At 58.6% G+C, this 21,361-nt stretch overlaps 3 protein-coding genes across 8 annotated transcripts in view; 2 read left to right on the top strand and 1 right to left on the bottom strand.

Moving 5' to 3' along the window:
- Positions 1 to 4,203, top strand: part of MYO15B (myosin XVB) — a 38,061-nt gene extending 33,858 nt beyond the window's left edge. Inside the window, 11 exon segments of the mRNA XM_032241680.1 lie at positions 1,159 to 1,232; positions 1,333 to 1,448; positions 1,556 to 1,650; positions 1,764 to 1,841; positions 1,936 to 2,032; positions 2,165 to 2,310; positions 2,482 to 2,597; positions 2,887 to 3,020; positions 3,205 to 3,338; positions 3,454 to 3,594; positions 3,765 to 4,203. Of these exon segments, the coding sequence (XP_032097571.1) occupies positions 1,159 to 1,232; positions 1,333 to 1,448; positions 1,556 to 1,650; positions 1,764 to 1,841; positions 1,936 to 2,032; positions 2,165 to 2,310; positions 2,482 to 2,597; positions 2,887 to 3,020; positions 3,205 to 3,338; positions 3,454 to 3,594; positions 3,765 to 3,842 (1,209 nt within the window). The 3' untranslated portion in view covers positions 3,843 to 4,203.
- Positions 4,177 to 21,361, bottom strand: part of RECQL5 (RecQ like helicase 5) — a 40,530-nt gene continuing 23,345 nt past the window's right edge. Inside the window, exons 8-19 of one of the 2 annotated variants that reach the window (XM_032241664.1) lie at positions 8,372 to 8,590; positions 8,080 to 8,179; positions 7,928 to 7,964; positions 7,735 to 7,793; positions 7,576 to 7,649; positions 7,203 to 7,296; positions 6,728 to 6,862; positions 5,960 to 6,498; positions 5,707 to 5,797; positions 5,251 to 5,475; positions 4,946 to 5,015; positions 4,177 to 4,839 (exon numbers count right to left, since the gene is read on the bottom strand). In XM_032241664.1, the coding sequence (XP_032097555.1) occupies positions 4,739 to 4,839; positions 4,946 to 5,015; positions 5,251 to 5,475; positions 5,707 to 5,797; positions 5,960 to 6,498; positions 6,728 to 6,862; positions 7,203 to 7,296; positions 7,576 to 7,649; positions 7,735 to 7,793; positions 7,928 to 7,964; positions 8,080 to 8,179; positions 8,372 to 8,590 (1,744 nt within the window). In that variant the 3' untranslated portion in view covers positions 4,177 to 4,738. Of the gene's footprint in view, positions 4,840 to 4,945; positions 5,016 to 5,250; positions 5,476 to 5,706; positions 5,852 to 5,959; positions 6,499 to 6,727; positions 6,863 to 7,202; positions 7,297 to 7,575; positions 7,650 to 7,734; positions 7,794 to 7,927; positions 7,965 to 8,079; positions 8,180 to 8,371; positions 8,591 to 21,361 lie in introns of those variants that run through there. The other variant, XM_032241665.1, reaches the window with a different exon arrangement.
- On the top strand, positions 10,846 to 18,559 carry SMIM5 (small integral membrane protein 5). 5 transcript variants are annotated; one of them, XM_032241675.1, is made up of 4 exons: positions 10,846 to 11,189; positions 15,684 to 17,137; positions 17,353 to 17,513; positions 17,972 to 18,559. In XM_032241675.1, the coding sequence occupies exons 3-4, from the start codon at positions 17,387 to 17,389 to the stop codon at positions 18,076 to 18,078; spliced, it is 234 nt and encodes a 77-aa protein (XP_032097566.1). In that variant the 5' UTR covers positions 10,846 to 11,189; positions 15,684 to 17,137; positions 17,353 to 17,386; the 3' UTR covers positions 18,079 to 18,559. The 5 variants fall into 5 exon arrangements, with proteins under 5 accessions (XP_032097566.1, XP_032097567.1, XP_032097568.1 ...); XM_032241676.1 differs by lacking the exon at positions 15,684 to 17,137 and having other exon boundaries at positions 10,846 to 11,185; positions 17,350 to 17,513; XM_032241677.1 differs by lacking the exon at positions 15,684 to 17,137.

Genomic DNA, 21,361 nt, shown 5'->3' with positions numbered 1-21,361 from the left:
ATAAGACAAGGACGTTACATGTCTGGGAGTGAGAGGTCCCTGGAGAGTAAGAATGCAGGGAAGGGGATGCTGCAGTGAAGCTTCCTGGCAGTAGCCTTCCTGCAGGGAGGGAAACCATCACACACTGGCAAGGCCAGCACAGCTGAGCCTAGTGAGTGGTGGGGACAGCGGAGGATGAGAACAGGGTGTGGACGGGGAGACCAGGCCACCGCATGCCTTGTACCATCATTGGCCTCTGATTTTTGGAGATGGGAAACCACCAGAGGCTTCTGGAAGCTCGGCTTACATTTTGCAAGGTCGCTCAGCTGTTTGAGATTCTGGGGGTTTAAATTTAAAAGCAAAAGGAGTTATCGCAGTGGTCCCAGGTGAGGGATGGTGTTGCCCTGGGCCCAGGGCCAGCAGCAAGGGGAGAAGCAGAAGATTCAGAGCCAGCAGGTGTGCTGACCAATCTCATGTGGGCTACGGGAAGGAGGACAACCATCTTCAACAAGGAGCAGGTCTCGGCTGGCGGACGAATCTGTTTTGGACACATAAGGCTTGAAATCCCAGACTTCCCAGTGGAGGAGTCTGGGGTTCAAGGAAGAAGGCTGAAGGCAGGCACCAGGGAGCATCAGATGAGAGCAGCTGAGGACACAAGGAGAGGGGCAGACAGAGAGCGGTTCTGGCACGGCACTGCTCAGAGGTTAGGGAGTTAAGGTGGAGCCAGCAGAGATCACTAAGAGGTCAGAGAAGCAGGGGCCAGGTGCGGTGGCTCACGCCTGTATTCCCAGCACTTTGGGAGGCAGAGGCAGATGGATAACCTGACGTCAGGAGTTCCAAACCAGCCTGGCCAACATGGTGAAACACTGTCTCTACTAAAAACACAAAAACTAGCCGGGCCTGGTGGCACGCGCCTGTAGTACTCCAGAGGTTGAGGCAGAAGAATCACTTGAACCCGGGAAGTGGAGGTTGCAGTGAGCCAAGATGGCATCACTGCACTCCAGTCTGGGAGACAGGGAAGCAAGTGACTGAGTAGCCAGTGCAGTGATGCTCCTAAGCTGAGTGAGATGTCATCTTGACCTAGCCCTAGCCGATGGCCTTAGCAGGGTTTCTCCAGGGCTTCAGACCCCAGGCATACAGCCCCCATCCCTCACCCCACCTCCCTTCCTGTCCCCGCAGCTGTGCCAGGAGGAGCAGCTCAGGGATGAGATTTACTGCCAGGTCATCAAGCAGGTCACGGGACACCCCCGGCCGTGAGTGGGGACTGGTGGGGTAGCTGGTCACTGTGGGCACCTGGGGGCAGCGGGGCACTGTAGCCTGGCCAGCCTGAAGCCTGGGCTCTCTGCCCTGCAGGGAACGCTGCATTCGAGGCTGGAGCTTTCTCAGTCTTCTCACAGGCTTCTTCTCCCCATCGACCAAGCTGATGCCCTACCTGACCAAGTTCCTGCAGGATTCAGGCCTCAGCCAAGGTGCCTGTGAGAGGGGGAGATGGAGGAACAGGGGCTTCTAGGACTGGGAACTTGGTGGGCTGGGGGAGGCCTGGCTACCTCGTGACCCGATTCTGGCTCCTCTGCAGAGCTGGCCCGGAGCAGCCAGGAGCACCTCCAGCGCACAGTCAAATATGGGGGGCGACGGCGGCTGCCCCCAGCGGGTGAAATGCAGGCTTTCCTGGTACTGGGGATGGTGAATGGGCATTGTGAGACACCCTGGGGTGGGAGGTCCCCCCATAGGAGGGCAGGCACCTCTGACCACTGGTGGACTGACCCTGCAACCTGCCTTGGCAGAAAGGACAAACCACCCGCCTGCTTCTTATTCACCTGCCGGGGGGTGTGGATTATAGGACGAATATCCAGACTTTCACAGTGAGTTCAGGGACCCCCAAGGGAGGAGACCTTGGGTGTCAGTTCTGGGCCCCCCAGCATCCCTCCCCTCTTCACGGCCTGTCCACACATCCAGGTGGCAGCAGACGTGCAGGAGGAGCTGTGCCGGCAAATGGGTATCATGGAGCCACAGGAAGTGCAGGAATTTGCCCTCTTCCTCATCAAAGGGGAGGGTGAGCTTGGGGATGGAGCCTCGCTGTAGGACCACTCCCCTGCCCAGGGGTGAGGTGGTTTGGTTTCTGCTGTGGTGGCAGGGCGGGGTGCGTATTAGTCTGAGCAGCAGTGGACCTGGGCTCCCCTTGCAGGTGAGCTGGTGCGGCCCCTACGGCCCGCTGAGTACCTCAACAACGTGGTGGTGGACCAGAACGTGAGCCTGCACAGCCGGCGGCTCGGCTGGGAGATCCCACTGCACTTCGACAACTCCACCTACATCACCACCCACTACGGCCAGGTCAGCCTGCCTGCCTCCAGCCGCTGCAGTCTGGGGGCATGGCTTCCTGCCTGGGCGACCTCCAAGCCCCCCTCCCCAAAAGGATGTGGGTCTATGGTGGCTTGGGCCTCTAGAGCCAACTGATGGGGGCTCTGGGCCACCGCTGACCTCCTCCCCATGCTCCCCATGCAGGTGCTACGGGACTACCTTCAGGGGAAGCTGCCAGTCAGTGCCCAGGCAGACGCGCAGCTCGCCAGGCTGGCCGCCCTGCAACACCTCAGCAAGGCCAACAGGAACACTCCCTCAGAGTGAGTGGGGGCACCTCTAGCCTCTAACCCCTCACCTTCTCCAAGGTCAAGGCCATTTGACTAGCACCGTTCCTGGCCCTAACTGGACTGGCTTGGAACAGCAGGGCCTGTGGACACCTGTCCTCTCCACCCACCCCAGCTCCTCTGGGGCAGGGCCCTCACCTCGCTCACATGGATGGATCCCTAGTCTTGCCCACAGTAGGCACTGGTTCAGTTATCTGGCACATATGTATGCCTAGCCCTGCACCAGGTGGTCAGGGGTCGAGCTGACCCCAGCTGTGCATCCTAGGCAGGACCTGCTGGCTTATGTGCCAAAGCAGCTGCACCGGCAGGTGAACATGGCCTCCATCAAGAACCTGATGGAGCAGGAGCTGAGACGGCTGGAAGGACATAGGCCCCGGGAAGCACAGATCAGCTTTATTGGTGGGTCTGGGGCTAGGGGACCGCTGGGGTGGGGGCTGGAGGCCAAGAGGGAAGGAATGCAGGCAGAGGAGGTAGGAGGGGTCTGCACCTGCCCTGTCCCTCTCAGCTGACCTGGGGGGCCAAGCATTGTGAGTTCCAGGGCCCCAACAGTCAGAATTCCTGCCTGTGTCCTCCCCAACCACAGAGGCCGTGCGCCAGCTGCCTCTCTTTGGCCACACTGTCTACGTGGTGCTGCGAGTGAGCATGCAGGCCCTGCCGGGATCCGCCCTACTGGGACTCAACCGCCAGCATCTCATCCTCATGGACCCCAGCTCCCAGGTGGGCAGGGCTCTAGCCACAGCACTGGCCTGGGGACCCTCGGCCATTCCTCTTCCCTCACCCACAATAACCCTTCCCGGGAAAGGAGCCCAGCCCTGCTCTCTGCTGCCCCCAGAGCCTGTGCTGCCGCATTGCCCTGAAGAGCCTTCAGCGAGTCCACCTGCTAAGCCCGCTGGAGGAGAAGGGGTCCCCTGGCCTGGAACTCAACTATGGCTCGGCTGACAACCCCCAGACCATCTGGTTTGAGCTGCCGCAGGTGAGTGGCCAGGCCTCCGACCACCTTGGGAAGGATGTGAGGGCCTTGCCCCGGCATGGTGTGCAGCGGGAGCCCAGGCTGATGCCTGCTGCTCCAGAGTGTTGTGGGCAGGGCAAAGGCAAGGGGCGGGTTGGGGAGCCCTCTTGTAACAGGCCTCTCTTTCTGGGCAGGCCCAGGAGCTGCTATACACCACTATCTTCCTGATGGACAGCAATGCCTCTTGCACTGAGTGGCCCAGCGTCAACTGAGAGCACCACAGGCGGGGTGGAGACCAGGAAGAGGCCTTCCCGGCCCAAGTCTTACCCTGATGGTCTGCCTCAGATGCTATCAGATCACTGTTCCAGAACCTGCCACAGCACAGCACAGCTGGCCCATGTGCAGGCCACGAGGGCAGGGACTGCTATCATGTCACCAACAGGGAAAGAAAACAGACCCTCTCCAGGATGGCCTGGGCCCAAAGGGGACTGCAGGAACTCGGCTGGGGCATCTGAGGTTGCCCGGTCTGAGGGAGATGATGCCCACCCGGCCCCAGGCACACCCAGGCCTGGGAGAAACAATTGCTGAGGAAATAAAAAGGTCTGTGTGTGCATACGCAGCGGAATGACTTTATTCCTCTCCTAAACTTCTTGGTCGGGCCTGGCCTTCCTAAGCAGAAGCCAAGCAGGGAACGGGGCCTGGCTGCCATTCCCCTGCCACAGCTCTAACCTGGGCAAGGCTGGAAGCTGGCACTGTAATGGGTGGGGGGAAAAGGGCGAGGACCTGGGGTTCCCCTGAGTAGGTCCCAATACCTTGGACAGGTGGGCCTTGTCCTGACTTAAATGTGTGGAGGGGCCACTCTTCTTTCCCCTCCTCTGGCAGCAGCTCCACCACCCTCTGCCCTCTGCCCTGGACACATGTCCCAGAAAACTCAGCCATGAGGGCCAGGAGAGGCAGGGAGGCTCTGAGAAAGGTCCACCGGCTTAGCAAGCAGAAAGAAAGGTGGCTGACCTCTGATCGGGATTCAGGAGGTATCTGTGGCCATCACCAAAGCCAAGTATGGTTGGCAAGTGGAAGGACTGAGAGAAGATGACAGCCCTGGCAGCTGCAGGCAAGGCCCAGGCTAGAGTCTGGAGGAGGACGCGGGCCCTGCCCAGCCAGCAGTTGGTCATCTCTGGGGGCCACACAGGCCGTGCCAGTCAGCTTCACTCTCACAGCGGGCCCGGCCATGGAAGAAGAGCCTGATGAGGTTCTGGGCCTCTTCTTTCACTACAGATTCAGGTTGGGGGTGTGAGGAGGTGAGCGTGAGCCTCCTCCCCACAGACCACTTCCCCCACCCCAGGTGCTTCCTGGCCCTGGCAATGCCAGCACTTACCACTCCTTCCAGGAGAGATCTTCTGAGCCAGCAAATGTGAGAGTTGGCGGGCAAAGCCTTTAAACAACTCCTGGAAGGGAGAGGGAGAAGAGAAGCAGAGAGCAGGACCCAGCCCTGACCCCCAGAGGACCCACAGCCACAACTCAACAGCAAGGCAGGTCCCTGGGAGGGCAGGTGCTGGGCTGGCCCTGAGCCCAACCTGCTCTGGTCCACTGCGTTCTGGGCTCACACTCCCCACCTCCCGCGCCCACTACACCCACGTATCCCAGACCTGGGAGAGGGCAGAGCCCACCCGCTCACCCTACCTTGGAAGCAAACTTGCCCTCCTTGTAGAAAGGGGTCAGGCACTTGACCACAACACTTGCAGCCTCCTTCAAGGGGATGCCAGGAGCTGAGAGCTGGCAGGGGTCTTGAGCCGTGGGATTCATGGTGCTCTGATCGCTGGCCAAGATGCCGCTCTTGCCCTCAGCTAAGATGGAGAGCTTGGCTGAGGGGCGCAGCCTCTTCTGAGCCTGGCTCTCTGGGTTCTCCTGAGAAGGGCCACAGCAGAGGGTCACTCCTGGGCTCCCTTCCACTGGCCTGCTCCCCTCCTCTAGAAGACTGGGCCCCTTTATCAGCTGGCTCCCTCCAGCCCAGCCTATCTGCTGCTGGGTGTGGAAAGCAGCACTGATTTTCCCTGGTCCCTGTGACTAGGGCACAACAGTGCCCAGCCTTGCCCACAGCCCTCCTGTCCTCCCCAACGACCTCATCCCTGCAGGCACCTGCTGGGATTGGGGTCGCTTGCCCTTCCGTGTGTCCTCTGTGGGGGTGGGCTGCGCTTCAGGGCTCCCCTGGTCTCTGGGCGGGCAGGTGCTGGTGAAGGAAAGAGCAGGCATCACGGCTCTGGGTCCTAGTGGCTACTTCATCCTAGAAGAGCCCATCTTAGGGATGAGCTCTGAGCTTCAGAGGCCCAGTGAGCAAAGGGGATGCTGCCACGTGGATTCCACAAGAGTCTACGACCACCTGTACCCTTACCTTGGCCTCTCCCTGAGGCACTCCTCAGTCTGGGGAGGGGCAGGCGAATGTCCCCCGGCTCCATCTTCCTCCCCTGTGCACGTCTTTGGGGCCATTGGGGATCCCTGAACCCCCTCACAGGAGGGGTGGGCACCTTCTGCCTCTGGGGCTGATGCCAGCAGAGCTGGGCTTTCAACCCTTCGGCAGAAGCGGGCGATGCTCTGAGAATCCTTGTGGGCCGATGCGGCTAGGAGCTGCTGTTTCTTGCTAGCCCGGCCCTTGGCAAGGGAACAGCCCCTGGAGGAACTTTTTGCCTTCTTCTCAGGGGAGGGCCCCCCACAGTGAGCGCTGCCTCCAGGGACCTCCCCTCTGGGCCCAGGAAGGGGCTCACTCCTATCCTTATCCAGGAGGCCACAGGGCGGGCTCGGGGACTTGTGCTCGCCTGCCCGCTCAAGCCGGGGGGCTTGCTCCCTGATTTGAGTTGTCTCCATCAGTTCCGTGGCTGTCTGGAACAGGCAAGAGCCTTTGGGAAAACCAGCTCCCACCCGCTTGGGTTTGAGCTGTAAATGTGAACAGGAGAGGAAGTTCAGCCCACCAGGCCCCCTCTAGGGAACCACTGGCTGGACCAGTCACTTACATTGGGGCGGGGCTCTCAGGAGGTAGGAGGAAAGAGGCAGGCAGGGCCCTGCTGGGGAGCCAGGCCACAGCAAGAGGTACACTCCCCGAAGGTAGAGGGGAAGTGGAGCCTTTCCTGGCCACGGGTCTGGGGACCCCTGGGCCCCAGCTCACCGAGTACACATGGGAGGCTGGTGGAATGTCATACTCGTTGGGCTCTGGGGGCTCAGCCTGGGCACTGCAGCTCTTGGCACTGCCTCCCACATCATAGGGTTGCCCATCCTTGGAGGCTCTGTGAATCTCGGCCACCTGGGCAGGAATGGGCAGGGAGGCTGTGGCACCTGCTAGTTCCCCCTGACAGCCCCCATCCAGACCTCCTTTTCCACTAGGCACTAGAAGTGGGTTTCTGTGGCCAGTGGCTGCAGGCACCCAACCCTGGGCAAGTTTTAATCCTCGCATGCTCACAGGGTTGACTAGAAAAACCTCCCACTACCAGAGAATGGAGTTCTACCCCCATGAACTGCCTCTGGGGTGGACTAGGGAGGGTGGATTCTGGGCTGCCTGTGGCCAGATGGCTGGCAGACAGCTTCTGCCTCAGAGTGTGGCGGTGCCCCATCAACGACCCTCAGTCTGCCTGCACCAGGCCCACCTTCTTCAGCACGCTGGCCTTGTATAGGTTGGCCACCTTGGCGTTCCGGAAGGTCTCATATTCCAGCTCCATGGCCTGGGCCCGGAGGTCAGCTCTGGGGGTGCAAGGTAACAGGTACACGGTATCAGGCAGGCCTGGGGCTCTCCCTGCCGAGCTCCTGTGGGACTCGGGGCCTGGGGAGGGCCTTGGGCACAGAGATTCTGAAGAGGACTCTCTGGGCACCCTGTGGCTTACTGTCCCTCAGCAGCTGCTGGCGGCACCTAAGTTGTGACCATTCCTGGCCCTGGTGAGGTACTGGGGGTGACAGGGTCCTGTAGTCTCCAAGGGAACGAGAGCTTAGAGGGCTCCTCAGTCTGGTGATTGTGGAACTCACCCATCAGTGGTATGTGTGGACTGGCGGTTACTGCTCAGCGCCTCCTCTAGAAGCCCCAGGCAGTGCTCCCGAGCCTGGCACAGGAGAATGAAGTTGGTCACATGGCCTGGGGCTGGGGGAGGGCCCTGGGGGGTGGCTGAGGAGCTGCCCGTCTCTTACCTTCACAGTCAGCCTGGGGATCCTCCTGCTAGAAGCCTCTTTCAGGGGACAGTTCTCATCTGTGGGGAGTTGGGAGGGGGGGTTCCTTCCACTCCACCTTCTGCTCTCTGAAGTCCCTCACACCCCAGGTGACAATCCTCCCTCTATGCCCTGGGAAGAGCCTGCAAGCCTCCAGGAACATTTCTGTACTGACCTGGGGGTACGAATTCTTCTATCTTGGGGTCTTTGCCCTGGAAGACAACATGAAGGGCCCATGAGGCGTCCTGCCCTGCCGCAGGATAGTCCCATCCAGCAGCAGAGCAGGCTAAGAGGCTGTGAGCAGGTGCACCGAGCACCTCCCCTCACCTTGCGCAGCTGCATCTGCTTCTGATAGAAGAGGTTCCACTCCCGCTTGTGAGCCTCATCTCTGCTCTCGTCCCCACTGCCTCCAGAACCTTCATCGTACCTAGGGACAGGCCAGGCGTGAGTGGTGCTGGCCTGGACTCTGTTTCTGCCCATGTGTGCTGCTGCTGGGACGGCGATGTCCCCAGTGTCCTAGCAGCTCGAGGGGGGACTGCCACCTCTGGTCTGGCCTTGTCGCCAAGGGAATGCAGAGGATTCCAGTGGGTTGGGAATCCCTGGCTTCTTGGCCCCTTACCTGCTGAAGCCCCCATAGCCCTTGCGGCCTCCCTCGTACAGCTCAGGGTCAAAGCCATTCCCCTGGGAGGGCCCGATGCACGTCTTGCTCCAGGTGCTGCTGCGCTCCAAGGCCTCCAGCTGCCTCCGCACGGCTGTAGGGTTCTGGCAGTGGTCGCAGCTTTTAGCACAGGCAGGCGGAACATCCCCGAAGTACTTGGCAATGGCGGCATGGCGGCACCTGGAGCAGGCAGCACCACAGAGGTGAGGGGTGGAGAGCCCAGCTGGCTGGTGTCTGTTCACCCAAGCCTTAATCGCTGGCCAAGCAAGCACTGCCATGTCTGCCACCATGCCAGGCGCCTCACACGCCTCATCTCATCGGAGCCACACCAAGCATCGTTCGGCTCTGCCCACTTCACAGATGAGGACAATGAGGTGAATGAACTTTCCCAAAGTCATGTAACATATGGGGTCTCCTGGGAAGCAGGATGTGAACCTCACTCTGTCTAGTTACGCCTCTGCAGCTCCCCTCTGTCGTCTGGCAATGGGACATCCTGCAGACTTCAGGCTCCGGGTGCAGATGCCGGCTCTGCCAAGAAAGCTGTGTCCTTTTGGTGACACATTTCACCTCCTACAGCCCATGCATTCCCATCAGTTAAATGGTGCAGGAAGGCACAGGCCTCACGGGCTGAGCGCTGATGGATGAAAGGATGTCATGAACTGAAGTGACTGCATATCCAACGGTGATCCCCTAAGATTCTAACACCGTATTTTTACTGTACCTTTTCTACGTTTATGTGTTTAGACATGCGAATACCACTGTTACAACTGCATACGGTAGTCAGCACAGTAACATGGTGTACAGGTTTGTGGTCTAGGAGCAATAAGCTCTACCACATGGCCTAGGTGTGTAGGAGGCTATGCCATTTTGATTTTTTTTTCCTCCTTCTCCCTGGAATTGCCGTTTGATTTCCGTAAGTACACTCTGACCACACAATGACAGATTAAATTTCTCAAAACATACTTGCATTGCTAAGGCAGGCATGGCTGTATAGTAATATGTCCCATCATAAACCCCTAAGGGTGGGACCGTGAGCGGTCACAGGTGGGGACATTCAGCCAGGGGGACACAGAGCCTCGCCTGGAGTCCTCCTCTCGTCTTCCTTTGCCTCAACCCTGCTGCAGCCCTCCGGGGGTGAGCGGCCTCTGCCCATGCTGGGAGCCAGGAGCAGCCTCTGGCTGGCCCAAGAGGCTCTGTCGCATCTCTGATCCCTATGTATGGGGGTGGCTGTCAATTCTTGAGGCAGGTGCAGAGGCCACAAGAGGTGCCACAGCTCTCTCAGGCTCCTTACAAATAGCCATTCCTGCCACCAAGAACGTGGTGGCCCAAGAGGAGATGACAGAACAGAGGCAGGGCTGTCTGGGGTGCCACATCCCAGGGACAAGAATAGCTGGCGTTAACTACTCTAACTAGCACTCCTCTCAGTGTAAGCACTGCTGGGGCTTCAAGAAGCCCTTTGAGGGGCTCTGACCCCAAGGCACACGCTCAAGGATCCAAGGCTGATTGCAACACTGCCCTGAGGAAGCAGGGCCTGGCTGACTTGCCTTTAGCTGAGTGAACACAGCTCTGAGGCCCAACCTGAATGGCCTGGGACAGCTGAGGTGGCCACCAGAGTGCGCTCTTGCCCCCACTCTGCTCCGCTGAGTAAATGCGACAAATGGTACATCCGCAAGAGTCTGTGCGTCTGCACAGCTGCACAGTGGCTGCCTGTTCAGCCTCTAGGAGGCTCCGGCATCCAAGTGGTGTGGCCACATGGCTGGCTTCCTCCCTGCTGCCCTCCCAAAGCCCTGACTCACTGGGGTTTTGTGCTTGGACTCAAAGAGCTCCATTGACTGCGAGACTGGGGTCGGTTTCTCTCCACGCAGCCTGGCCTGCTGGATGGCACAACCAGGCAAATGTCACAAGGCCCAGCCCCTGGACTCTGGAGCCCTGCCCTGACAGCCGGGCCAGGAGCGTGGCCACAACCCCAGCAGAAGGCCCTCCTCTCACAAGGAACATGAGGCACCTTGCCGGGAGCGCAGGCCACTCCCGGGTCACTCAGGATTCCAAGTTCTCCCCAAGATGCCTTCGGATGCTGAGCAGCACAAGGGCCCCCCAAGGGCTGGCTGCAAAGCCTCCTGCTTAGCCTGGGTGGGGGGCGCCAACTCCCCACTGCTTACTGTTTTTCCTGAGGCCAGAGAGAGTGACCAGCCAGGGAGTGGCCTGAGGGACACAAGGAGTGGTCCTCCCAAGGGCGAGGTGGGAGGCCCAGAGCTGGGAGCGATGCAGGACTCCCCTCCACAGGCTCAGGTGGAACCTCCCCAGGGTCCTCCTGGCCAGGGAGGCAGAGAGCCGACTTCTTTCTTCAGCTCCCAGCCCAGGCCCAGCCCACAGCGTGGGAGGGAGGGGGGAAGGAGGGGACAGGGAGGGGAGAGGGAGGGGACAGGGAGGGGAGAGGGAGAGGAGGAGGAAAGGAGGAGAAGGAGGAGAAAAGAGGGAGCTCGTCCTGTCCCCAGGCAGCCCTCCCAGGGCAGAGGTGAGGCACCGGGCCATGAAGTTGGAGGACAAGTTCCCAAGCAGGGCTTCCTCGGGCTCCCCCTCGCGACAGTAATTTGACACTTGGATCTCCAGGACGACTGACAACAAAAAAGCCAGGCAGAGACAGCAGCTGGCTGTCAGCAGAGGAGCTGCACTGAGGTGCCCAGGGGAGCAGCGGCACCCACGGAGGAAGTACGAGGACAGCACAAGGAGGCTCCACGCTGGGGCGCTGCTGCTCGGCCCCCAACACCTGAGCTCCCAGGTGAGTGGCACTGGCCACAGAAGATGGGGGGATAGGGAGGGAGCAGCAAGTGTCTCCTGCCCCCGGGTGAAGGGCCACAGTCCACCATAAACACAGAGAGGAGGTCTTGGGAGACACGCCGGGTCACTTCCCTACAGGGAAGTCGGGCAGCCTCCTGCATGCACCTACGCTGTCCCTTCTGTTGGGACCCTGCGCTACGGGAGCGCTGGGGGCTCTGCTCAGAGCGCCTCCCCCTCCGCCTGCTGTGCAGCCAGAGGGGCCCCCAGGGCCTGCTTACTCTGCAAGTTCATTCAGCTCTTTCTATTCAGGGGGCTTAAAAGCGGGATTTTGCTGTCCGGCTTCGGAGAGAACGACTGCTGGCCTGCTGAGCCTCCCTTTTTCCCGGGATTAGGGCAGAGCTCAGTCGAGAAGGTCAGTGAAGGGTCTGCCCAGCCAGCGTGCGGCGCCCCCAGGATGCAGCAGGACTCTGCCCATCTGTGTCTTTTCGGGGGCTTGGCCCACTCACTGCCAGGTGTTCTCAGCTCAGGGCTCAGCCTTGGTCCTCCTTCCTGGGCCCATCTAGAACCCTATAAGCCCCTAGATCTCCCTCTGGCAATGAGGCTTGAACACCAAACCAGGAACCTGGATGACTGACTTTCAACCCAGGCTCAGGTGGGGAGGTCACAGAAGTGAGGCTAGGAGGGACTATGCCGGCATCTAGGACCTCTGCTGTGCCACCGTGATGCACAGGCTGATTGTGACACCGGCCCTAAGGAAGCAGGGCCCGGCTGTTTGGCTCTTTGGTTCTTTGGGAAGCACCAGGAGCAGCCCTCCTGGATATCCTCCTGCCTCCCTGTCCTCAAGCCAGCGTTAAAGCCACCCCCAACCCCCATACATTTTCCTCAAAGCAAACAAGCTGGCATCTAGTAAGAACGAAAAACAATGACCTAGGGAAATGTGAAAACCAAGGATCAGTCCAAGTGTTCTGGGCTTAGCAGAGGCTGGGGCTTTGGCTGGGGCTGGTGCCTGGGGAGACCAACTCCTACAGTGTTTGGGAGGCGCACAGTAGGGAAAGGGTCAGGCCAGGTGGCAGTTGGGGCACATCGGTGAGCTTGGAGACCCCGCTGCTATCGCTCAAGATGCCCCAGGCAGGCAGGTGGGGATCCCTGTCCTACATCCATAGGACACAAGTAGACAGGGTCCCTCCAACACAGTCCCTGAACCAGGACAGAGGGGGAATAAATGGCCAACTTCTGTAGCTGCAGAAGGAGCACCTACTGTTTCTAACACCAGCAGCAGAAAGCGCTTCCCCCTGCCCTGGGTGGCTACAGGAACAAGGCATGCCAGGCGTTCAAGTACCACTTTCTACTTTCAGTTGGAGCCAGGGCAGAAAGGGGAGTCACCCAAAGGCTCAGTGCCACAGACAGGGGCATTCCCCTGGCTGCTCAGGCACCGGACCCTGCAAATCTCCCACAAGTGGCAGTTATGCCTCTTTCTAGCTGGACCTCAAACAAGATAATGCCTGGCAGGGCAAGGGTGGCTGAAACCCACCATGACGAAACAACAGGGCAGAGCAAACAGCCTCTGGGGCCCTGCGCCACCAGCACACCTCGCTTATCAGTCTCAAACATGCCGCCTGCTGCCAGCCCTTCCTCGTGGGGTGCCTGGGGTTGGAGTATCAGCTCTGCGGGGAGGAAGCACGGAAGCTTCAGGACCGAGTGGCAGCTGTCTGGCCTGCAGGATGCCTGCCTCTCTGTTGCAAGGCTCCACGTGCCAAGAGATGCCACACAAAGGAATGCTTCCCGTCCCTCCAGCTCTGCCAGCCTTCGCCCTGCTCATTTCCCCTGTGCCGCCTGCTACTGCAGTCAGGGTGCACCCTCTGAAGGCTCCAAGCTGGGCTGCCTGGGCAGCAGGAGGGCCTGGAGGCAGCTGGGCTGCATCCCCTCTTAGGGCCAGAGGAAGCCACCACTTGCTCTGGCAGCCACTCAGGAACCCCTGAGAAACCTCCAACCAAGGCACTACCAAGTGTGGGGCTGGGACGGACTCTGGTTGCCCTGGTTCACAGGTGGGAAGTGTGGTTTTGGAAGGAGTTAGTTGAACCTGAGATAGAAAGACTGGAAAAATACAGAATCGTAACTAGCCCTTCTGGGCTTCCCTGCCTTCCTCCTGCTGAACCTAGGAAGGGAAAGGAGAGGGGAGGTGGCCAGCCTCAGAGCTCCCACATTCCGCCCGCCACAGCTGGGAACACCAAGGTTCCCTTAGGAGCAGCGGCTGGGGCACATGCCACACAGTCACCTGACGGCTGCTGGTTATATTGGGCACCAAGCATCAGGCACTCCCTTGGCCTGGCTTTAAATAGCCCACTGGGAAGACCGCCTGGGGACCGGCTGGAATGTGCCTCCTCCTCTTTAGAGAACAAGACCCCTCAGCTCCCCAACCTACCCCACGAAGGCTCAGCCACAGGCTTATGCTCCAAATGACAAGGTATCAATTGCAAAGCAAAGGGGCTCCTGGGGTTCCTCTCCAGCCCTCTGGGGGCAGAACGGCCATGTCCAATGACCCCACTTCTGCTAACTGAGGGACAGGATACCGTGAGCAGCCCTGATCAGACCCCCAAGGCTGGATAAGGCTGTCCATGCCTGGCTGGCATACTCAGCTCCCAGTCAGCCCCCTAGGGAAGCCCTGGGTGCAAAGCTATGCCACTCCCCCTAGCCACAGCCTGCTGCTGGTGGGAACTGACACTTTTCCCGGCTGGGGGCTGAGGTCCACCTGGCATGAGTCTGCAGCTCCCCATTTTGCAGCTCCTGGAGGCCGGCTGGAGCTTCTCAGCAACAAACCCCACTTTTCCTGCACAGTAAATTCAGCCTCAGCCCAACCACCACCCTCCCTGCTCTGGTGAGCATGACTCCAGGTCTCCATGCCACTTCTCACTCACAAGGAAAAGCTCCCCCCGCAATCTCTCCCTGCGTCTCTGGGTGTGGCACACAAGCGAAAAAGCTCTCCCTGCCCTCCCACCGCCTGCCCGCTTCCTCTTTTAAGGAGTGTCTCTGCTGGGCTACATTAGGCCGTGTGGGCACAATGCCAATAAGGCTGAAAACACCAGAGCAAATGTAGACAGAGAGGGAAAGGAGGAAGGCAGCCCAGCTTCTGAGCCATGTGCAAACTGTCCTACAAGGGATATGGTCAGCATCATGATCCCTCTAAGAATGAGAGAGCCCGGAAAGCTGGGGAGTGAGGATGGCATGGAGGTCCCAGAACCAAGAGGGGACCACTGTCCTTGTGCAAGCCTGCTCCACTGGGCCAGAGGGAGTGTCCCGTTTGGCCTGACCAGAAGGGACAGTCCTTCGCATAGGCTGGCTAGGCACACAAGACCTGTACCTGTGGTGACAAAGACTCCAGGTAGTCTCAAAGAGCCTAGTGTGGGCCCAGCCTGGTGGTGATGTGCTGATAAAAGCGGCTTCAGATCCACAAGTGTGGGCCGGGGCTGGCAAGCACAGCCAGTTGGCTTCCAGAGGGCTCTGGGGCCCTGGCTCCTGCACTGAGCCCACTGCACAAGCAGCGCCCTCAGGGGGCTCTCCTATCTAGCTGGTCTAAGCTGAAGACAGGCCTCCACTGAAAGATAGCATGGGGCACCAGTGGGGGTGCTGGTTGGGCCCCTGTCCTGCTGTGTAAACTCAGAGAATTCACTTGCTCTCTCAGGTCTCAGTTTCCCCATGTGTAGAAGGAAGGCGGTGGGAACGGATGACCTGTGGCATTCTAGGACCCTATGCCTGTCAGTACACTTGAAAACTGGGATCCTCACCTCTGCAGAAACACACTCACCACAGGTGAAGTGTGAGAAGCTGGGTGGATCTAACTCAGGGAACCTCCTGCTTCTGACAAGAACTCATCTAATTTTCCACGGCGCCATCTTCTGCCTGTCACCCCCATCATCCCTTAAAAAAATTTCCCGGCTGGGCACAGTGGCTCACGCCTATAATTCCAGCACTGTGGGAGGCCAAGGCAGGTGGATCACAAGGTCAGGAGTTCAAGACCAGCCTGGCCAATAGTGAAACTCCATCTCTACTAAAAATACAAAAATTAGCTGGGTGTGGCAGCAGGTGCCTGTAGTCCCAGCTACTAGGGAGAAGGCTGAGGCAGAAGAATCGCTTCAACCAAGGAGGCAGAGGTTGCAGTGAGCCAAGATCATGCCATTGTACTCCAGCCTGGGTGACAGAGGAAGACTCTATCTAAAAAAAAAAAAAAAAAAAAAAAAAAAGCATAAAACAACTCTCCACCTCCAGCTCGCCTACCTTCCTTCACTACTCACACCACAGATGCCCTAGGACAAACACCCAAAAGGTGTTCCGGGTGCTAGTGATGGTGCATGGGGGTAATAGCCCCCAAAGCCAGTGAGACCACTCCCACAGGGGCATTCTCATGTGCTGGGCACCCCCCACCCCGTGACTGTCTACAATGTGCTGCTAGATGGTCCTCCCAACAGCCTCAAAACACCAGCATCTCATTCCATATCAGAGACATGAAGCAACCTGTTCATGTCGAAAAAGGAAGTGGAGGTGGCATTCAAGGAAGACAGCTGAAAACATTCACGCACGTCCCCTTGCAGAGAAGGAAATCCAGAAGGTACACGGCTGCCATCTTGCTCCTGAAGGACTATGAGGCAGAAGGCGGCACAAGGTCTAAGTGAGCACAAGTGGGACAAACTGGGGTCCAGCAGGGGATCCAACCTTCTGCAGGAGGTGGCCTGCCTCAGCAGGCGGGGGTTCCTCACCATCCTGGGTGCTCATGCAAAGCCCACACACAGGCCAAGTGCAGGGTAGAGGGCTCTGTTCAATGACCTTCACAGTGGTTCTAAACCAGCTCTGCCAAGGCAGCAGCACCAGAAGGGACCAGCCTCACTGCCTGCAGCCAGCTCAGGGAGAACCGGCTGAGACCTGGGCGAGGCCACAATCATTACAGCCAAAGTCTGGCATTCGCCCCTGCCACCTTGCCCCCCCCACCCCGGGTTTCAAGCAACTGCCTGGATTATGCTGGGGTGGGACAAGGCTGTCTCTGGTCTCTCTCTAAAGAGGCTCCAGCTCCCTCACGCCCACAGGAGAGGCAGAAGAGGAAAGTGGCTCAAAGACACAACAGCCCAGACAGGCTCAGCCTGGAGCTGCACCCTGGGCCTCTCAGGCACCCTGAGACAGGAAGAGGCTCTCCTGGGGCAGGGGTGGGAGTGGAGAGGACTTTCCTGGTCAGGCTAGAGAAACAGGTGAAGCCAGCAGGGAGGAGCTGACTTGAGCAGCCTGGGCCTCCTGACACCCTCCCAGCAGACAGGACAGAGTCCTGGCAAAACCTGGAGGGACATGGTTCGGCCACTCCACCATGGAGAACACATGAGCGTGGAAACTGGGCTGGTGGGAGAGCTGGGGTGGCCTCTCTCCCCTTGGGAGAACATGCATGGGTTCAGAAACTGGGCTGGTGGGAGAGGTGCGGGGAGGCTCTCCCTCACAGGAGAACACACATGACTGTGGAAACTGGGCTGGTGGGAGAGGTAGGGTGTCCTCTCCCCACTTGGGAGAACACACATGAGTATGAAAAGTGGGCTGATGGAAGAGGTGGGGGGCCCTCTCCCCCACAGGAGAACATGCATGAGTGCAGAAACTGGGCTGGTGGGAGAGGTGGGGGGGCCTGGGGGACGGGGACAGTTTTCACCTCTGCTGACCCTGGCCAGAAGCCCTATGAACCTGCTCTTGAGAGAACCTACTTCTTCTGTCCCCATATTGTTGGAAGGCAAGAGTACCAGCTTGGCATCCTATGCCAGTCTTCCCACCCCGAGGGACCCAGCGGCCAGCAGGGAGCTGTGGCAGTCCCAAGCACCCTGGCAAAACCTAGGAGTGGTGCCTCAAGACAAGGGAACACAACAGAAAAGCCAGAAACCACCACCAACCTTGGCCTTGGCCGGCAGCCCCTGAAACAAGCCCTCGGTCTCACTGTCATCACCAACTTCTCCTACCCTGGGCTGTGTCAGCTAAGTGGGGACTGAGGGCCACCACTAGGTAGAAGTCACCGGGGTGCAATGCGTGAGACCTGACAAACTCGTTCTGCGGGCTGCGGATGGGTGCGAGGGTGGAATCTCGGTGCTGCGGCTAGTGTGGGGCCAGCTGTGGAAGCTCCAGTTGTTCTCTCTGCCCCGGCACAGCCTGGCAGGAGCCCCGACAGGAAGCCAGCACAGCATGGCCACCACCAACTTCGTGCAGGAGATGCGAGCCGTGGGCGAGAGGCTGCTGCTCAAGCTGCAGAGACTGCCCCAGGCTGAGCCCGTGGAGATCGTGGCCTTCTCGGTCATCATCCTTTTCACAGGTCAGTCGGGGCACTCAGCGCCCCATGGCTCACCCTGGCATCTGAGAGAGACCACACCATAGTGCTAGCCAGAGGGCTGGCAGAGGCGGCAGTTATCTCCCAGATCAAGGAGGAATGCCAGTTGTCCCTTGGAGGAAGCCAAGGGACTTCCCTCATCCCCTGATATGCTGCTTCGATGATGGGCAGTGCTGGGAACTGGGCCCAGCAGCACCCCAGGACCCCATTGCAGGGATGACAGGAGCCAGGCCTGGAAAGGGAAAGAGGAGACACAACAGGGAGGAGGCTGGCCCAGGCAGCCGGCATGGGAACCATCCACACCTCTCATCAGCCTCTCGGGTCTTTCCGACTCCTCCACCAGACCTGTGAGGGAAGACCCTAGCACGCAGCAGGTTTCTCTGGGAGGAGGGTGGGCATCCTTTCTCTCCCCTACCTGAGTCTGCTCTCTCCCTGCCCTCCAGCCACTGTTCTGCTGCTGCTGTTGATAGCCTGCAGCTGCTGCTGCACTCACTGCTGCTGCCCCGAGCACAGAGGCAGGAAGGTCCAGGTACAGCCGACACCACCATGAGGGATGGGGGATGGCTGAGAAGCTGGAGAGGAGACGGCCAACGCCATGACACAGGTCATCAGCCTGGCCCTGCAGCCCTCGCCCCCTCAAAACCAGGCTCCCCTGGCCCCAGCTCTCAAATGGCCCAGGTACCTGGACACTGACACCTGGAGCCCTACCAAGGAAACCAGGCTGGTACAGCTGCAAACCTCTCACCTGCCTGTGGATACCGGGTGCTGAGGAGTCAACTGTTTCAAAGACTGGGTCAACTGCCTAGGCTTCTTCGCCTACTTGCGCTTTTTAACAGAACAAGGAAGTAGGGGTCCCCATCTGTGAGCAACTGGCCCTTGGGGCTCTACTGATCCATGCCAAAGAGAAGTAAGGCAATCAGAGAGGCTCTGTGCAATAGCTTCTGCATCCGCACTCTGCCAGCGTGTGAACATGTCAGTATTCTAGTCCAGTATTTGCCCGTTTCCAAGTAAAAGCCTTTGGGTTATGTGTTTCTGTGGTGCCAGACCCCCTGAGGTTGGGCTGAACTCTGTGCATCCAGAGGGGGTGTGGCCTCTACTCTCCCTGTGCCCATGAAAGCTGGAAAACCACACAGAGAAGAGTGCCACACAGGCGGTAACACCACGGGACCAGTGGAGGGTGCCATGAAATTCCTGTCATGCATTAGCTGCTAACGAGCTCTGCCAGGCTGAGGCTTAGGCTAGCTAGGCTCAGGAATAGCACTTAACTCTCTTTACTGCCTGGCTCTTTGGCCTGTACTCAGGACGGTGGGTCTTCGAAAACTGCCAGAGGAAGGCCCTAATGTAATCTGCATGCTGACCCGGTGGCCCTCCCCCACTTGTGTGCTGTCTGGGCTCACACCCTCACCCTGTCAGCTGCGTCGTGACTCAACCTCCCTAAGCCTAATTCCTCCTCGGTGAAATGGGGCAAATCCTGGTACTGCTTCCTGGGGTGTGCTGTGAGAATAAACGCAGATGACTCGCGTCTAGCACTTAGCACGGTGCTGGCCATATCCAAGAGCCTCATCAACATGAACCACAACTATCTGCCCCTTGAAACATGGGACCAACCAGGGGAAGTGGGACCCATTTTAAAAACTGGTCCTGCTCCGTTCAGCTGAGTTTTTCTTCCAGAGAACTTTCCAGCTACAGCTACAAAGCCAGGAGTGCGGGGAAGGGAGGCACAGGGCTCCAGAAACGTCAATGGGGCCGAACAGAGCATCCCGAGGTACCTCCCCAGGGCTTCTCCAGAGCCACGAGGTCTGTGTTTTTCTGTTTTCTTTTTTGAGAGGGAGTCTTGCTCTGTTGCCCAGGCTGGAGTGCAGTGGTGCGATCTCGGCTCACTGCAACCTCCACTTCCTGCGTTCAACGACTATTCTGCTTCAGCCTCCTGAGTAGCTGGGATTACAGGCATGCACCACCATACCCAGCTAATTTTCTGTATTTTTAGTAGAGATGGGGTTTCACCATGTTGGCCAGGCTGTCCCGAATTCTTGGCCTCAGGTGATCCTCCCAAAGTGCTGGGATTACAGGCGGGAGCAGCAAGCCTGGCCGAGAGGTCTGTGTTTTTCACATGCTTCTATCATTTTGCCCTGCATGGCCATGCTCTGGCTGCCTGGGAGCAGAGCCCTGTCTACCTGAGAAACATGTCATGGAGAGGGGATGCCAGCCCCTGCCACAGCCGTGCCATTTCAAGCTGGCAGTCCAGGCTACACTGGCAGTGGCAGGCAGGGAAGAGGAGCTCTCACCGTCTGCTTTCACTTTCTGGTGTCCACAGACTTGCCTGACAGGTTTAGGTTAAAGACCCAGAGAAGTGTAGAAAAGAAATTCAAGAATTTGCCCATTCTCAGCTCCCTCCAAAGAACAGGATTCAGAATAATGATGATGATGATGATGATGATGATGATGATGAAGATGGCTAAAATTTGCTGAGGGCTTACACACACTGAGCATTGTCTTCAGCACTCTGGTGCAGATAAACTCATTTACTCATCACAATACCTCAATGTTGAAGAGAACACTGTTACCCCCATTTAGAGATGAGGACATGGATTGATGCTTGCTTGCTTGTCTAAGTTCAACCAGCTGAAAAGCGGCAGAGCCAGCCTGAGTCCCGCCTGTCTGGCTCCAGAGCCTCTGCTCACCACACCCAGGGCTCCCGACCCAGAACGTGGCCTCCTGGGTGCAGGACAGACAAGGCTCTAATTCCATTATCCTCCAGTGACCAACCCTATACCCAAAACACCCACATAACAAACTTTGTCTCAGAATAACCTTCACAGGAGTGGGTGGGACCCAGCAGGTAAGAACTGGGGTGATGCCCAATGAGGTGTCCCTCCCAGAAAAACACAGGGGAGTGGACAGACAGGAAACCCTGCATTTTTCCCTCCCAGCACCAATGGCTGGAGGGTCCCTGGAAGCTGTCTGATTGGGAGATGCCCCAACAGGGAAGCAGCCCAATTCCTGGGTGACTTTTCCATAAGCCAGTTTTCATCAGCATAAGAATGGCCCTGCTGGAGGGTGGCTGAGGCTGAGGCTGAGGCTCTTTGCTAGAAAATATTCTGCTTCTCCAGCCTAGTTGCAGAGAGGTGGGAACCACAGACAGCCCTGGGCACAGACAGGCTGAGTGGCCGCTCCAGGGCAAGTGGTGCACAACTGCAGACCCCACACAGGATTCAGTCCTTGCCGTCATAGAACTCACTCCCTGCTCCTCGGCCAACTGGCACACACTCAGCCCAGCTGTCGGGCCAACTCCTTCTCAGGCTTCAAACCCACTGAGATTAACAAACCAGGTCTGCTCTCTGACAGCAGCCTGGCCCACTCCTTCAAGAGGCAGCTCCTCGTGCCAGTCTTCCCTAGGGAAGATGGGCATGGAAAGGCGGCAGCAGTTGTCCTACTATGGGAAAGAATAAACACAGCTGCTGCAGACCTGGGCGGCCTGAAGACAGGCGGGGGCCATGGGGGGGGGCGGCCATCAGGCTGGTTTCAGGTTTAGAGGACATCTGACTTGGCCACCACCTCTCTGTTCCTGCCACTGTGCTTTGCCGGACCACACCACCATCAATGCTTAGTGTGATCACTGCAGCAGCATCCTAAGTGGTCCCGACAATCATCTCGCTAGCCTCTTCATGCCCACCCCCAGCTGTGGCCTCTGCTTCCACCACAGGACAGGCTGCTCTTGGCTCCTCAAAAGGGCTGCACTCTACTCAGAAGACCTGTGTGCCATACTGTCTGTATGTCATGCCTGATTAAAAACTACAATAGGGCTGGGCGCAGTGGCTCATGCCTATAATCCC

Source organism: Sapajus apella, unplaced genomic scaffold (genome assembly GCF_009761245.1).
Source record: "Sapajus apella isolate SASKATOON/1434 unplaced genomic scaffold, GSC_monkey_1.0 scaffold48, whole genome shotgun sequence".
Taxonomy (NCBI): domain Eukaryota; kingdom Metazoa; phylum Chordata; class Mammalia; order Primates; family Cebidae; genus Sapajus; species Sapajus apella.
The sequence above is the reverse complement of the archived record's forward strand: the minus strand, read 5'-3'. Positions and strand labels throughout refer to the sequence as shown.